Source organism: Hyaena hyaena, unplaced genomic scaffold (genome assembly GCF_003009895.1).
Source record: "Hyaena hyaena isolate Hyena2069 unplaced genomic scaffold, ASM300989v1 scaffold_44, whole genome shotgun sequence".
Lineage (NCBI taxonomy): Eukaryota > Metazoa > Chordata > Mammalia > Carnivora > Hyaenidae > Hyaena > Hyaena hyaena.
The window spans coordinates 3,167,092-3,182,655 of NW_024080676.1; the positions used below are offsets into that span (position 1 = coordinate 3,167,092).

The 15,564-nt window shown below is 46.6% G+C and overlaps 1 protein-coding gene and 1 long non-coding RNA gene across 9 annotated transcripts in view; one reads left to right on the forward strand and one right to left on the reverse strand.

The window, feature by feature from the left end:
• SORBS1 (sorbin and SH3 domain containing 1) overlaps positions 1–15,564 on the reverse strand; it is a 166,712-nt gene that overhangs the window by 83,138 nt on the left and 68,010 nt on the right. For 4 of the 8 annotated variants that reach the window (XM_039230204.1, XM_039230203.1, XM_039230202.1 and 1 more), the window contains exons 6-8: positions 9,469–9,831; positions 5,714–5,858; positions 1,887–1,916 (exon numbers count right to left, since the gene is read on the reverse strand). In XM_039230204.1, the coding sequence (XP_039086135.1) occupies positions 1,887–1,916; positions 5,714–5,858; positions 9,469–9,831 (538 nt within the window). The remainder of the gene's footprint in view (positions 1–1,886; positions 1,917–5,713; positions 5,859–9,468; positions 9,832–15,564) is intronic. The other 4 variants (XM_039230207.1, XM_039230206.1, XM_039230205.1 and 1 more) reach the window with 1 other exon arrangement.
• On the forward strand, positions 5,804–8,141 carry LOC120230582. Its single transcript, XR_005528082.1, has 3 exons — positions 5,804–5,888; positions 6,663–6,777; positions 7,949–8,141. It is a non-coding gene; the product is annotated as an uncharacterized LOC120230582 (long non-coding RNA).

A 15,564-nucleotide genomic window follows, 5' to 3' on the forward strand; every position in this document is an offset into this window, starting at 1 on the left:
TGGAGCCAAGGAAGTTGCCTGAGCCTGCCTGCCTGGTGGAGAAGCCCTAACACTACACAACACTTTTCAGCATGCAAGGCACAGCCCTCTTCTTGTCACACATGATCCTTTTACCTCTTTGAGGCAAAAGACCAAGGATTATCATCCCCATTTCCCACATGAGAAAACTGGCTCAGAGAGGTAAAGCCACTTACCCAGGGACACACAGTTATAAGAGGAAAGAGCCAGGACTAAACTCTGGGTCTCCTAACTTGTGTTTGAGCACCTTTATCATCTATTCCACTGCTCCTTTCCAATCCCAAAGGCAGGAAGGTGTTCATAAGAGCTACCTTGATTTCAGAGCCACCCTGTTCTCAGCAACCTGGGCCGGGGCCAAGGAGTGAAGAGAGTTGGTGTTGCAAGTCAGGAGGGGGCAGCGAAGGGCACCTTGCGCTCAACCACTGACTGTCCTGGTTCTGGGGCCAAGTCCCGATAAAGCTGAGAGGGTGTGAGAACCCCATGTTCTCCCCAGTGGGCTCTCCACCAATCACAAGGGCAGCAGTAGCAGAAAGAACACAGAAATCGTGAAGTAGCTGCTCAGAAAACGGTGGCTTGTGTGGACTCAGCAGATAGGAGATTCCTGTCCCGATTCACAAGTGTCTACCAATCCACCACATGCATGTTTGACACATGTAGCTTTTTCTAGATATGCCTTTATTAGATTCTCCAAATGAGTCCATCACCAAAAAAAAAAAAGGTTATGAACCATCACACCACACCATGGGCTGCTCAAGGTCCAGGTAATGGCCAGAGAGCCTGGCTCAGGGCCTGAAATAGAGTAGGCATCCAATAAAATGAGGAATGAGTCAATGGAGGTACCTGCTGACTGACAGTAACTCACATCTACCAAGCACTTCGTAAGTGCCAATGCTTGGTGCTAAGCTGTTCATAAGCAGAACCTACAAGGTCCTACTGCGCGCTCCATTTGGCACATAAGAAAACTGACCTGTGGCTTAGATCATTAGGAACCAGCCTAAGGCTCCACTGCTGGGAAGTAGTAGAACCAGGACTCCAAGAAGAAAGACTTAAGGAAATGGTAAAACCTTACCATTCCTGGGTTTCCTCACAGGTTTGGCTATGCGTTTATTCCCTTCACACCTGGACTTGCCCCAGTGCTGCATACTTTATTAGGGGACGAGCCCTGACATCTGATGATCTGTAAGACACACACCCAGCACTGTAAGTTCCTGATGAACTTTGCTACCCAAGTGTGGCAGGACACAGGGGAGCATCAGCATCACTGGGGAACCCATTAAAATGCAAGTTCTCACCCATATGCATTAAATCCGAACCTCTGGAGCTGTGGCCTGGGAATTGGGGTTCCGACCAGGTCTCCAGGAGATTCTGATGCCTGCTCAAGCTCAAGATGCACTCCTCACACCCTCTTCCAGGCACTGCTAGGCTGGAGTTTCTCACCCAGGTCCACCATGCAGGTCATTTACTGGCAACTGGGCTTGCTACCCCAAAATAAAAGAACTTGCCCACATTTCCTAACCCTTACTTATTACATCCTAGATGAGAGATTAGAAGCAAACAGAAAAGTGACTTCTTCAGCAAGGTCTGCCATGAATGCTCCACCTAAGGCACAACTCTTTGTTCTTTTTATTCAGAGTACCCTGTTCTTACCATCAAGGCACATACCACAGCTGCACAGAACAGGTGTACCATTAGGGTCACTGGTTGGGTGTGCCCCCACCAGCCTGCAAGCTGCAGGGAGGCAGGACCACGCCTGCTTTCCCCAGCCTTGTGGTCCAGCAGCAGAGTCCTCAGCACAGCAGAGGGGCTCCTCAGACTTTGCTGCGCACACATCAAAGGAGTTAGCATGTAAATGAGTATTTAGTACCTACCTGAAAGGCTACTGAGTCGTTTCTGCTGTTCTGTGGTAAGAGAAAGGATACACATCATGAGATTTACACAGACAAGGCAAGACCAGGAAGTCCCGCCAGAATTCATGAGCATCCCCAAATTGGCACGCTAACTGTCCTCTGGGCTTAGATGCCAAAATGTTGCATAGTCACCACATCCAGCGGAATGCAAGGGCATTAACACAGCTTTCTTATCCAGGTGTGGTGTGTCCTACCCCCCACACCCCCATATCTGCACCAAGATTCTGGGGACAGTCACTGTCTTCTGGTTGTTTACACCTGGTTTCAAGGTGATCTGATCATGGAAGGAGACCCTCCCAACTCCTCTGGTTTCAAGGGACTAGGACCTTATAAAGACCCCAGTCTCAGTACGTTTGGAAGGAAATGTTTGTACTCATACCCATGGCAGCTACCATCTCCTGGGATGATAGCTCCTTTGCCAAATGCCAGACATTGTTTTAAGAGCTTTCACAGATGTTAACACTTTTAATCTTTGCAACAACTCTAGCAGGTAGGTCAGGTGAGTTGAGACATTTCAGAAAATCGGCACAAACTACCCATGATGACACTGAAAATCAGAGCAGGGCCTAGAACCTGGATGCCCAGCTCCTAGTCCAGGGTTCTTTCCAATCCTGATGGCCAGGCCATCACTGTTCCCCAACATGGAAGGTCTACTGGTTCCTCACCCTGCTGGGCACTCGTGAGTGCCAATGTCTCCTTTGGAGAGATCTGTGTGTACGTGCTACGGGATAAGCACAAAAATGACCTTTACCTTCCAAAGCTGCTAAATATAATGCAGCCGCATAGATAAAAATAGAGTGCCTGCCAGCCCCTGGGTGCTGTCATCATTGGCCTTGGCTACGGCCTCACCCTCCCTCCAGAATCCATGTGGGCAAGAAGTAAACAGAGCAGCAGGGACTCGCTCAGCCCATGGAACAGCCTGTCCACCTCTGGATGTGGACACAATTCACACCGGCTGGACAACGGGAGCTCAGCAGAGCTCCAGGCTAGGCGCTGCCAGCAGCTTGCTGGAGGATTCCAGAGTCACATAAGTTCTCAGCCTGTTTCCTCATTTGTCACATCAGAGTGCCCACCGGATCTATGGATCTCAAACTCTAGTCTGTCAACTGGAAGCAAGGCCTTCCTTACTAAGCAAAAGCAAATTTATTCAACTTAAAAGACTCTGTTGTTCCTTCTTCTGAGATATAAAATGGCCTTTCTTTTAGAGAACGACATGTGATATGGGTAACCGCAGTTGTTCTTCAGGGCTGTTATTTACCGAAGTTAGAAATTAGCAACCCTAGGCTAGTTCCCAGACCGCTTCACATGACCATGAGATCCAGAGTCTGGGAGCCATGGAGCTCGTGCTCTCCGGTGTGGTCCATGGACTGGTGGTATCGATGTGCCCCTCAAGTTGCTGAAAAAATGCAGCATCTCAGCTCTGCCACAGACCTCCTGAATCCACATCCATTGAGTGTGTCCTTTCAAGACTGTACACATTAAAGGCCAAGAAGTTCTGAGCTGGGGGACCCAGGCGTCTCTTCAGTCCTGAGTTTTCTGGTTCAAATTCTCCCTCCAGACTGATTTGAAGTGGTCTGCCCTCAGACACGTGGTGTGAAAGCTGAGGAGAGGAGCGAGGAGCTGTATTGTGCATGGCCACAGGTGCTGGGCTAGATGTGCAGTGCCCCCTGCCCCATTTGGCTGCAAGTGGGGGACCTGGCTTGGAGAGAGAGGGTTATTGTCATACTGTGCCCTGGAGCTGTCTAGGCAAGGAAAAAAGTAAACCTTTTTTAGGATGACCAAACTAGAATTGCGGAAGTAGAGTAAAGTTATCATTCCCTCAGGAGACTCTGCAATAGTTAGGAAATTGTTTTTCTGGGTCCTGTCTATGAGCGCTGCTGCCAGGCTGGGTAAATTCCAAAGCAGGGACTGAAATGCAGGACAATTAGTAATCCGAGGGTAGGTGTTTCCATTCTCCTCCACTCTTTCTGCTCCACCTCCTTAGGGAACATATGTTGCTCTCTTTGAGAAGCTACTTTTTATTCCAAAAAAACCAATGTACTTATATCCTTTTCTGAAGGATGTGTGATTCAGGCAGCACGAATCTTAACTTTAAACCCAAAGGGCAGGACTGGACAAAAGAGAAAGGCAAGAACCAAAGACATCTGGGCAAATAAGAGGGATCTGTTTGCTTCAGAAGAAACAAAAAAGAACCACAGGCATTTCTTGGCCCAAAGAGGTCTCACTAGGTGTCATCAGAGGGACAGTGTGGAAGTGGCTGACATTACTCTTGGCATTTCCCAAAAACCAAGTTGCCTTGGGAATAAATCCCATTTTTAAAGAAAATGCCTCTCCTTCTGGGAACTAACTTGCTTCTGTTCAACTGGATTTTTTTTAAAAGATGAATCATAAAGAAGTTCACAGAGAATCAAAATTTCACTTTGTCCTGCATGATGGGCAGAGAAAGCTATTGCCAGGAAGGGGTATGACCCTGCTGAAAGGAGAATGGGTCTTTTATATAGTTTAGTGTGGGGGTTGGGACCCTTATTACCTTTGGAAGAACACAGATTCATGGAGGACACTTAATATGGAGGGCACACATAATGAAAAAAAAATTACTAAACTACTCAAGAATTACTAAACTACTTAAGAGTCAAGAGGGAAGATTTTAAGTGAGAAAAAATGTCTCATTCATCTGTTTTACAAGTTAGAAGCAGGAAACAGAAAACTCCATTTAATATGGAAAACAATTAAAAATAGACTCAAGTTCTATTCTCATCCAAGTTGATGTGGGGGATGGGGCAAAGGAAACCAAGCAGCAGGAGTCGAGAAAAGGGAAGATTGGGTGTCCAGCTTTGAGTTCTGAACAAACTAAAATTCCATGTTCTATGAAACTCAGACTAGAGAGCCCTTTCTGCACTAGGAAACAGCTTCACAACTTTACATTGCAAAGGATTTTTGTGAAGGGGAAGTTTATTCCTCTATTGAATTCCAACAAGTTAAAACTTGGGACTTAGCATCTTCTGATGTTTTAAGGCAGAAGGGTTCACATATACAATTATTACCTCAAAGCACTTCAGCTTCACATAAGATGCCCCTTCAGAGAAGGGGAAGGGCCAACCAGAAGCAGTAAGAGAAACTATAGAAAACACACATGGAAACCCTCAACAGAGCTCTAAGGGGCCACGTGAGCCATCATGTCCCCAGAGGGTTCCCTGAATGACAGCCAAGAGCATTAACTGCTGGCGAGAATCAAGGCCGGTGAGTCATGAAGAGAAAGTCCAGTAGCCTGTTTTAGAGGCCCAAAAACATGTTTGACATTTTAGAAAGGTTTCCACCCATTATGCTTTCTTTTGTTTTTAAATTTTGGTACTCAAAATTTTGCTTTCTAGAAAATTCATGATGTCAAAGAACTGCATGACTTATTATAAGAGATATTACTGTACCCAGATTTTCCAGGCAAAGCTCTGATTTGAAATCTCATGATGAGGAGTTAAGGTGCACAGACTTTTTCCCTTCTGTCTTTTCGGTGGTACCATCTGAAGACAGCTGTGAACACCCAACGCATGGAGCACATACTATACCAGCTTACTTATGCAGATGTCTGACATCATGACAAATCAGGGGCCTGCCTCCCTGCTCTGGTCTATTCTGTGGGTCATGGGAGGGAGAAGACTGGGGCAGACAGCCTCAGGGAATGATGGGGTTTAAGAATTCTGTGGAATGGCAGAATTCTTGCCCCTGAAGTCACAAAACAGCTATGCTGATGCCAGTGAGCTGGGGGAGGGTGCTCTGTGAAGCTCTCTTACCTCGATTGTGTTGCAAGAGCACAATAGTAGGATTGACAATTGTCGTAGAGGGGTAGGCAGATGATGGCTTGCTAACTGGTGCAGAGATCTGGAAATCCGTTCCAGCATGGGATGAAGAAACTTCATTTAGTAGAGGACCTGAATCCTGAAAAGAGAACAAAGACTGTAACCAACTGTAAGTGCATGAAACCTAATGTTGATGCTTTTTAAAAAGAAATATAAAGGTTTACATTGACCTTAATTACAGGAAGAAATGTAACCAATGAGACATCACTAATTCCAGTTAGAAGTGTAATCTGGAATGCTTGGTCTCTTTGTTGGTGTTAGTAAGGGTAGAGAGGGAAGGTGAGTGTTACTGGAATTCTCAGCAACATCATTCATTATTTTCACCTGGTAATAACTGTGAATCACTCCGGTTACTGAAAAAGGAAATTCAAAACAAAGTATGCATGCAAGACTCATGCAATTCCAAATGTGATCCAAGAATAAGCTGGTTTAAGGGGAAAAAAAGGAAAGTTTAGTACACTTGTGTAAAGAAACATGAGACAATGTGAGCACAAGAAGCCAACAATGTAAGAATGAGGAGGAGTTAAGTACCAGTACTCTTAGAAAGCTACTCTTACTATTTGCATCATTCAACAACTTCACTAGCGCTTGCTTCTGAGATTTGGATATTTTCCAGTCCTATCCTGACATTGTTTTTCACTCCAGTATTGAGTGACAAAGATCTTTGAAGTGGTAAAGACCTACAAAAATCCTGACTTCAAAAACCCGAGGTCTAAAAACCAATAAAATCATTACTACTAATATTATAATTTGCTTGATGGGAATAATGCCAGTCTTTCTTAAAGACGGGAAAATAAGACCCCAAAATGTAGTAAGGATGTAATGTGTAGTTTCCTCTATCACATCTATAAATCTTGCAAAGTTTCTATTTTGGAATTTGCAGACCTCTAGTCAGAATGCCATTCTTAAAAGGGTCTGAAAAGCAAGACTTTGATCATTACTCTCCAGATGAAAGTATGGCTCAAAGCAATTAGCATGCTCCAGGGATCAGCTTCTCTGTAAGTACCTGTAGGACAAAAGCCATGCCTCCCTTCCTTTTTTTGCCCCACCCACTCTGCACCTAGCACAGCATCCTGCAGACAGCAGGTGCTTGGTAAATGCCACCTGAATGACTGAAGACATCCACTAGCAAAGGTGTTTCTGAACAACTTTGGCAGCAAGAGAACATGTGAGCATCAAGAGAGAGTGTGAGTGTCAGGACCAGGGACAGCTCCTGACACACAGTAGGGGCTTCCTGAGTAACACTGCCTTGGTCAGTCCAATTATGAAAGTGCCCTGATGTTGCAGCTGTTAGTTATGAGCAATAGCTCAGTTTAGTGAATAAAATCTTTCCAAGACTCAAGAGGCACAATATGATCTTGTTCAAAAGTGCTTCATCTCCATTTTCTTCATTTGTAAAGTAGAAAAAAATCACACTTGTCTTAATTTACTTCCTAAGTGATTTAATAAAGATAAATGACACACTCATGAAAATTCTGCCATAGTGCACCCAAGAAACACACCAAAAATATCATGCATATGGCTCTTTAAAGTATAAATGCCTACTGGGGTGTCTGGATGGATCATGTGAACATTAAATGTTATACAAATATTCTGTGGCACAAGGCTTATTTCTGGAACATCACAAAAACGGCTATTGACTCAAAGAGCCTGGATCAATTAATATGAAGTTTCTTCTTCATTCTTACTCTCAAATAGCTGCAGAAACTGAGCAAGTATCAACTTGTGGCTTGGCCACCATCCACAGGGGCTCTTGCTCTTCTTGACAATTCTCATTCAGTGGAGGATCCCAAGCGGTTTCCTTTTTCACCTGTTACCCGGGGCCAACTGAAGTCTCCCCTGGAAATCTTTACGAGGCTGATCAGTCAGGAGTGAGAAACTGAGGAAACTGTCCTAACTAATCTGTCCTAGCACACCTGAAACAAAATTCAATATGAAAATCTAGAACTATAAAGATGAGAAATTACAGAGTATACAACAAAACTACTCACAAGTGTATACCAGGGCACTAAAAATATCTCCCTTTATATGCTGCTCAAGAGAAATATTCTGTGCCAGAAGGAAGAATATATATATCATCTATAACAAGAGCAGCTTCTCAATTCACCTGTAAGTTGTACTGGAGTGAGGGGAGTGCATTAGAAACAATCTAGCATTTTCCTCCAACAGGGTTGAGTTGCAATGCTCAAAGATAGAAGGACATCTGAAGTTCCTGGGCCAAGTTCAGTTGAGTCTTGACCTAACTGCATTGTGTTGCACCTAGAGATCTGAGAAGAAGTCCTAGATGAGCATGAAGCCATTCCCAGTTTCGATGTGCCTGATATCTGGCAATAAATTCTCCTAGAATCCAAACAGTTTTCCTGCTTTCTATATGACTGGCCTCAGTTTAATGAGCCACAGGGATGTTACTGAACATTTACCTTCATCAGCCAATTACAGGACCCACTGTGGTCCGAGGACCCTCAAGCAACAGAACCCCTAGGATGTGTGTTATAAAATCAGAGCCTTAGGCCCCTCTGCAGACCCATTCTAGGACTCTAGGAGTATAATCTAGAATTGAGCTTCCGTGCCTCAGATAATCTCATGTATGCTAAGCTTGAGAACTAATATGCTACCCAAAAACCTCTTTGAGAGCAAGGTCTGCATCCTGTTCATAATCATACCTGTGGAATCCAGCAGGATGCCTAGAACATGGCAGGAGCTCATTAATTGTTAATTAGCCAACAGCTTACTTTTGAAGAACTCTGGCCCCCATTTGCTAGGGCAAGTCCTCAGCAATGTAACTGACAGTTACTGAGCGCTCTCTCCATGGGAAGCAGTATAATAGAAGTGTAACATACTTGATCCTACTGCAACCCACAGGACTGTGAGCAGATCCATGCTTCCCCATTTTACAACTCACTCTGAGGTCCTCACAGATTCTCTGGACTCCCAGAGCTTCTGAGGAGAAAAAAGACTGGGTACCCAGATTCAGCTTTTCCACCTTGGGCTTTCCTACCTACAATGTGGACTCATTCCTCACAGGATGGGGCCTGAGGTATCAGGACTCTTTACTTTCACATGACACCCAGAGCAACTTTGCATCACAAAGGCCCCTGGGAGCCTCCAGTCAGAAGCCCCAGCAACAATTTTATGCCTTTGGAGAAAATAGTCCCAACATTTCTGCAAGGCTTTTAGATCCATTTACTCAATTAAACTCAACTCTCTTTTTTAAACCATTCTCTGCCCTCTCTGTATATAAAAGAGTTTGTTTACTTGCTAAATCAACAAAAGAGGGAACCTCTCCTCCCCTGGAGGCTCACTGCTCCCTGGTGGAGAAACGGCTGGCCATCAGCTTTCCCACATAGTTCCTCAGCTCTCCAACATCACATCTGCTTGGCCTCTCAAGAGCATCACAAGCCAAAGGAAAGGCCACAGAGGTTCGCTGAGGGAAAATAGAGTTCTTTCAGGAAGATGTGCATTCCGAATCAGACAGACAGGAAGAGGGACGTGAGGGGCCCGTGAGCAGCTGCAGGAGAACCATGAACACGCATGGGAGGCATGCACTCTGGGGAAAGCAAACAGTTACCACACAAGCACAGTGGCAGCGGACACTTCCTCAGAACTTAGTACTTCAGTGAGAATGGGATTTTCACTGCCAGGAGTAGACATTCAGGAAGGCTTTGGGGAGGGGGTTCCAGCAAGCTTACGGTACTTGAAACAGCTCCCGTGAGGTCAGGCTCCGAGGCTCTGCGGAGGCCCTCCGGTACCGGAGGGACCAGCGGAGGAGGTGGTGAGAAGGATGGTGGTGTCTGGCTAACGGGGGGGTGGGGGCCAGAAGTGCTGGCCGGCTGGCTGTGGTGGGGTCGCCTCTGCAGACGAGGGGGAATGAAATCATCTAGGGTTGGGAAGGTCAGAGGTGAGCCGGCAGGGGCGGTCGCCGGGCTTGGGGGGCCAAGGGGCCCCAGAGATGCTGGAGGTCTGGCAGTGCCTTCTTGCCCTCGGTCAGTATTAACCAGGTAGAGAGGGACAACTATTATCTCAGGCTGGGCTGAACTGGAGAGAGTGGCATCCTGTAGGAAATAAGGGGGTCGTTACGTAAAGGGGCACGGCAGGGGAAAAGGAATTCCATATTTAAACAGTTGAGCCTGGACATGCAGTGATGTACTCTGAGAAATATTTAATCAGTGCCCGTTCTCCAGAGTACATGAGAGCGTCAGTGCTAGCCAGCTGGCCTCCTGACACTGTGTGACACAGAGAGAACCCCATCCAAGTTTACTTTCCATCCTTCTATTTTTGAATCCTTTTAACACTTTAGAGAGAGAGAGACAGAGAACAACAGAACAGGCAGGCAGGCTGTGTTTGGCCCCCAAACTGCTCGCAGAGCCCGAAAGCTTGGGAGTAAATACAATTTCTTTGGCACCTTGTGAAAAGATATAAACACTCCATATCTCACCATGTTGTTAGTCTATGGATCCCCCACTCCAGCATACTTACATATTACCGGAAAAGAGAGAGGGGGGCAGAGAGGACTGTGCCGAGGCGTTTAGAGAGAAGAATTCGGGATTCAAGCTGCAGAGGTGTTGACGAGGAAAGGGAGGGGAGGGCAGCCCAGAAAACAAGGGAACTGCTTTGCATGAGTTTCGAAAGAGATGGCATAGAAGACACACACACATATCTAATTCCTTGCCTTGGCTGGATAACACGGCTGCAAAAGGTAAGGTTCTTTTCTCTTCCGGTTTTCAGGAGCAGAGGAAAGCTGGGGGCCTAGCACAGGTGGTCTCACCACGTCCGGGAACAGAGGCCGAGTGCACAGGGAAGGACTCTCGCCCCGGACAGCGGCATCTTTATGGATGTCAAAGAATAGCTTGGGAGGGCCAGGAGGAGCAGAGGGTGGCTTTCCCGTGCCGGCCGCGTGGGAGACAAGGCTGGGAGCCTGTGCGCGAGCGCCTGCAGCTTCCAAGGGAGTGCCCGTGGCTGGGTCAGGTGCAACACAAGAGGAGCTTTGCGCTGCCACCCGGCAAATGTTATTGGATAAACAAGGTACATATAAGCTGCTGACCTTTTTATTCCCAACTGCCTCATGACGTGGGTTAGAGCTCGCATTCCCACTGTAAACTGTCCTGGTGGCCACACTGTGGTGCCGGGGTTGGGAGGAAGCACTGGGGAACGTGGAACCAGGAAGCAAGGACCCAGGATGTGCCGCGCCTTTGGGAGAGGATCTGGCTGCCAGGGAGATGGAGACGGGCTGGGGTCGTGAGGGGCTCTGCTGGATGGGGGTGCTAAGGGGGATGTAAGGCTTTGGTGAGCTCAGGTAGAGGGAGTCCTTGGGGGTACTGTGGATGGCGAGGGGCTGCCATGCAAAGCGGTCCCCTTTAGGGAGAGGAGGCCGAGGGGGAGAGAGAAACTTTAGCATGATTTTCAAGAGTAAGTATCAAAATGGGGAACAAAGAAAGAGGACGGGAAATGGAAAGAAGGATGACCATTAGAAATAGCAGCAAAACATGATCTGAAGAAAAACAATTCTTGACATGTTTTTAAGCAAACCCTGAGCTTAGACTCCTCATGATCGCTACGTTTCTCCTCTGGGTATAGTCAAAGACCGAATCATACTCACCTGGACAGGGCAGGCCTGCTTCCCTTACACTTCAGCCCAGAAGAGGCCATGTGCTAAGTCAATTTGGCAGCCACTTGTTAGCCCTCTGGACTGAAGGGTACCCAAAGGCTCATGGCTGAGGCAAGAGGCCCCAGAGCCCCCACACCTTTCCTCAAAGATTGTTCTCTCCATGCCCTTAGCTCTAAAAGTTTAAGTTCACTGAAACTCTTGAATGTCTTTCATTCTCTTCCCTTAGGAAATAGAGAATTGGAAGAATCATCCTTATTTATGTTCACAGGAGACAGATGTCTTAATTGAATCACTGAGATTTAGTGCTCAATTCCATAAGCATAACCAATTAAAGCTCACCAAGAAGAGAATGCTCAGGATTTAGAATCCACATGTGCTCTTTTCTCAGAGGAAACAATTTGATGGAACTAATTATTAGAAGGAAGACAGGCATGAGATTAAAAGCATGTGGCTTCCCATTTTTGATGTACACAGAACAAAGGGACCAGGCATGAAGCACTTGATTTGCCTACCGAGTTGGACTGTGCCTGGTTCATCAAATTCCAGCCCCTTCCCCACTTCCATCGAGCCCACCATCGGGCACAGATAATCCCACAGCTGGGTGACCAGCCTTATCCTCCTGGCTCAAGCCCAAAGCTCTGGTTCCAGGCTGAGAGGAAGCTACAGGTCATATCTCATTCCCTCTCCCTCAATAGAGCTCCTAGCTCCTCCCTGGGTCTCAGTGGGGCTAAGGAAATGGAGTAAATCTCTAGAATGATCTTCATGTCAATGAGAACCATCTGGCAATCAGTGGAAATTAGATCATAAAATGAGCAAAGTTTATTTTCCTAGTGTTACGGATTAAATGTGTATGTCCCCCAAAGTTCATATAATGAATCCATAGCCCCAAGTGATCGTGTTTGGAAGTGGAGTGAGTAGGAGATGGGAGGGGGTCCCCATGATAGGATTAGTGTCCTTACAAAAAGTGACTAGAGTTCACTCCTGTCCCACCAGGTTAGGACAGAGTGAGAAGGTGGCTGTCTACATGCTAGGAAGAGAGCCCTAACTAGGAACCACATCAGCTGGCACCTTGGTTTTGGGCTTCCCAGCCTCCAGAACTGTGAGAAATAAATGTCTATTGTTTAAGACACCTGATTATGGTATTTTGTTATAGCAGCCTAAGCTAAGACACCTAGATTTTCCCGTCTTCAAAGACAGCCCAGTACTAAAAACGCAGATCATCTAAATTGTACCAGTGAAGGGTATTACGAGTTTGGTCACTACTAGCAAATGGGTTATGACCAAAAGCTGGGAGAGTGCAAGGGTGTGGGTCTATCTGGGGGTTGTTTTTTATTTTTTGTGGAGTGCAGGTAGCAAGGGGAAGGGATGGTAACAAGGGTGAATAGGTGAGAAATCAAGTTTTTTGAGTCTGGATTACAATATCAACCCCAGAAAACGTAACCAATTTATAACAAACTCAGTTTTCAAGCTACAAATAATCTGGATTGAGAAGAAACACTTTGGATATCCTAGGTTAACTCGATGCCTATCCTTTCCACAGGGTGCCCAAGACAGTGCCAGTGGAATGAGGCCATGTGGACCAGCCAAAAATACAAAATGAACGGTTCCTCTTCAGGAGTTAGCAGGAGTAAAACCCTCCAGTCAGTGAACTTACACTGGAGGGTGGGACATGTTTCAGACCGAACAATGCTCTCTAGAAATATAACACTTGAACCATCACACACCAAAGGGACTGGGGGCCGAGTGGAGAGGTGGTCGTCAGGGAGGTAAGCAAAAGGCAATTTTGGCTTCAGCTCAGATTTACTTTGACTTTGAGCTCAAGTGTCCCACATGTGATTCCTTCTCATCCAAAGATAGAAGTAGTTTCAGTGAGTTTTTAACTTAATTTGGTTATGGCCATATAAGGTACCAGGGCTGCATGACATCAGACACAAGGCTTCTCAGGGCTTTGACCCTGCAGAGAAGAAGATGCCTCCCCAGGGTGCTGACAGTTCACTCAGAGCCAAAGGCCTTCCTGTCTTAAAGAAGGAGGGAGGTAGGCACGGTCATTTTACATAGAAGGAACTATTTTCTGATTTATTGTAAACACTGTACGAATGACAGAGGCAGTTTCCATTCCTGCCTGACTACTAACGAAATTCCACTTATATTTGTAGAAGGTGGGGGCAGTGAAGAAATGGGGCTGCTTGAAGAATCAGATATGTTCCTAGTTTATATAGTTCTAGAAACTGCCCATCTCAGCCTCCACTGAAGACCACTGTGCTGATGCTGTCAGAGAGAGGGAAGCCTTGGTTGCCCGTTACCAGAGGTGAGAAGAGCAGGGCAGCAGGTCCAGGCTAGCAGAAAGACAGGCAGCACCAGGAGACAGGATTCCCCTCAGGCCCCGGGGTCTCCCAGACCCCAACTCACTCCTTATAAGGAGACGCCAGGCCTGCGGGGCTCTAAGAGCTGTCTTCATCTGAAACTAAGCCAGGGCAGCCCCAGCCCAGCCCAACTTGGTTCTGTCTGGCCAGTGTAGATACTTACAGCTCTGGCAATGGCTCTGTGGACAAGAAGTCCTTTTTGCATTCAGAAAACAAATCAAAGAACTAACATATGGCCTAAAAGTTCTTGAAAGTTGGGTGGACAATTGTACACTAATATACAGAATAAAACCTCTGTATCAGCAATTTGCCAGGTTCTCTTTAAGACACCCCAGTTTAAAAAAAAAATTCTTAGACAGTGACAAATAAGAAAATCTGCTATCTGTAGGCGATATGAGAGAATGTTCACCATTATGAGAAGGCTCACCCTTATAAACTCCTTGAGGGCAATGTTTCACATCTTGATCTGAACACAGTGAATGCTCAGCAAAATTGTAGTAAATAGATGTATTTAAGAGTAATTTTTATTTACTTCACATTCTCAAAATTATCTCTGTAGAAGAGCTCTCTAAGAAGCCAAAGGAAGGAGTGAGTTAGCTTTTGAACTACCTCATTCAAGGGGAAGAGGATGTGCTTCCACATGTGCCTTGAATTAATCAGCACCATTTCCTAACCCGGATGGGGCCAACTGGATTCACGCCTGAGGCTGCCTGACAGGAGCCCGCCTGCCACAGGCAGCACACTCATACACCGGGAAAGGTCTCGGAAATGGGATGATGGTGGCAAGTCATTTACTGGACAGCTGTATCCGACAAGGGCTTCAGGAGGCACACCTGCGGCTCTGGTTCTAACCAGTGGCCTTGTGTACACCTGGCTGTGCCTATGGGAGGCAAGCATGGCGGGAAGGTTTAGTGACACCGCTAAGCCTGGAAAGCCAGGGTCTGCAGAGAGGAAGAAGTCCTCTCTGACTTGGTTCCATTTCAGAGGCCAGTGCAACATTACGGCCGAGCAGGAGCCAGAGGATCAGCAGAGAAGTGGGGTGGGAACCAGGGCGGCATTCGGAATGCCCAGGCTCCTCGTGAGTTCTGGTAGCACCTTCCAGAAGGCAGGCCCAGGGAGGTGGCCCTCACGAGGAACATATTCCCACCACATTTTTTTGAGCAGTACAGCTTGCTTTAACAGAAAGGACTGGTCCATTCCATGGATGTTATGCCTCCGTAAAAAACCCTCTTCATACACTGCCTAAACTAAAACAGGATCTGTTCTTTCATCAAAATGGCAGAGGAAAACAACTTAGGGGAAAGACTTAAGCAAAATGATCCTTTCTCCAAGTTGTACAACCATGGGGGTGAGGTGTGGGGGGTTCTTTTGCAGGTCAGCATGAGGTGGTTGAGGCTGTGCTGTACCGGCCATTCAGACATCCATCTGCCTGTTCTGGGCCACTGGATTCAGGGCTGGCCACAGCTACCCGATCGTGATCTGTAAGGCTAGAGCTGCTGGAACTCTTACAGCAAATTAATGCAACAAACACAAGAGTCTACTCTTATATCCCAGAGTTTTTAACCCACCAGGCGCAGACCCGTCCCCCCTTACTCAGGGCTAAATGGATTCCCTCTTTCAGAAGCTTACCACATTTCAAACCTAGAAAACATTGGGCTTACACTTCCTATCCCCTGGTTTAGACCATCCTCATTCTCTGCTACCCTTGAGCCTCAACCTTTCCCTATCTCTGGCCCTTGCAGAGCTTTTCCACAGTTAGCCAAATGTGTTACTCAGATCCCAGTCCATTATTCAGCTCAGCAAGCAGGAAGTCACAA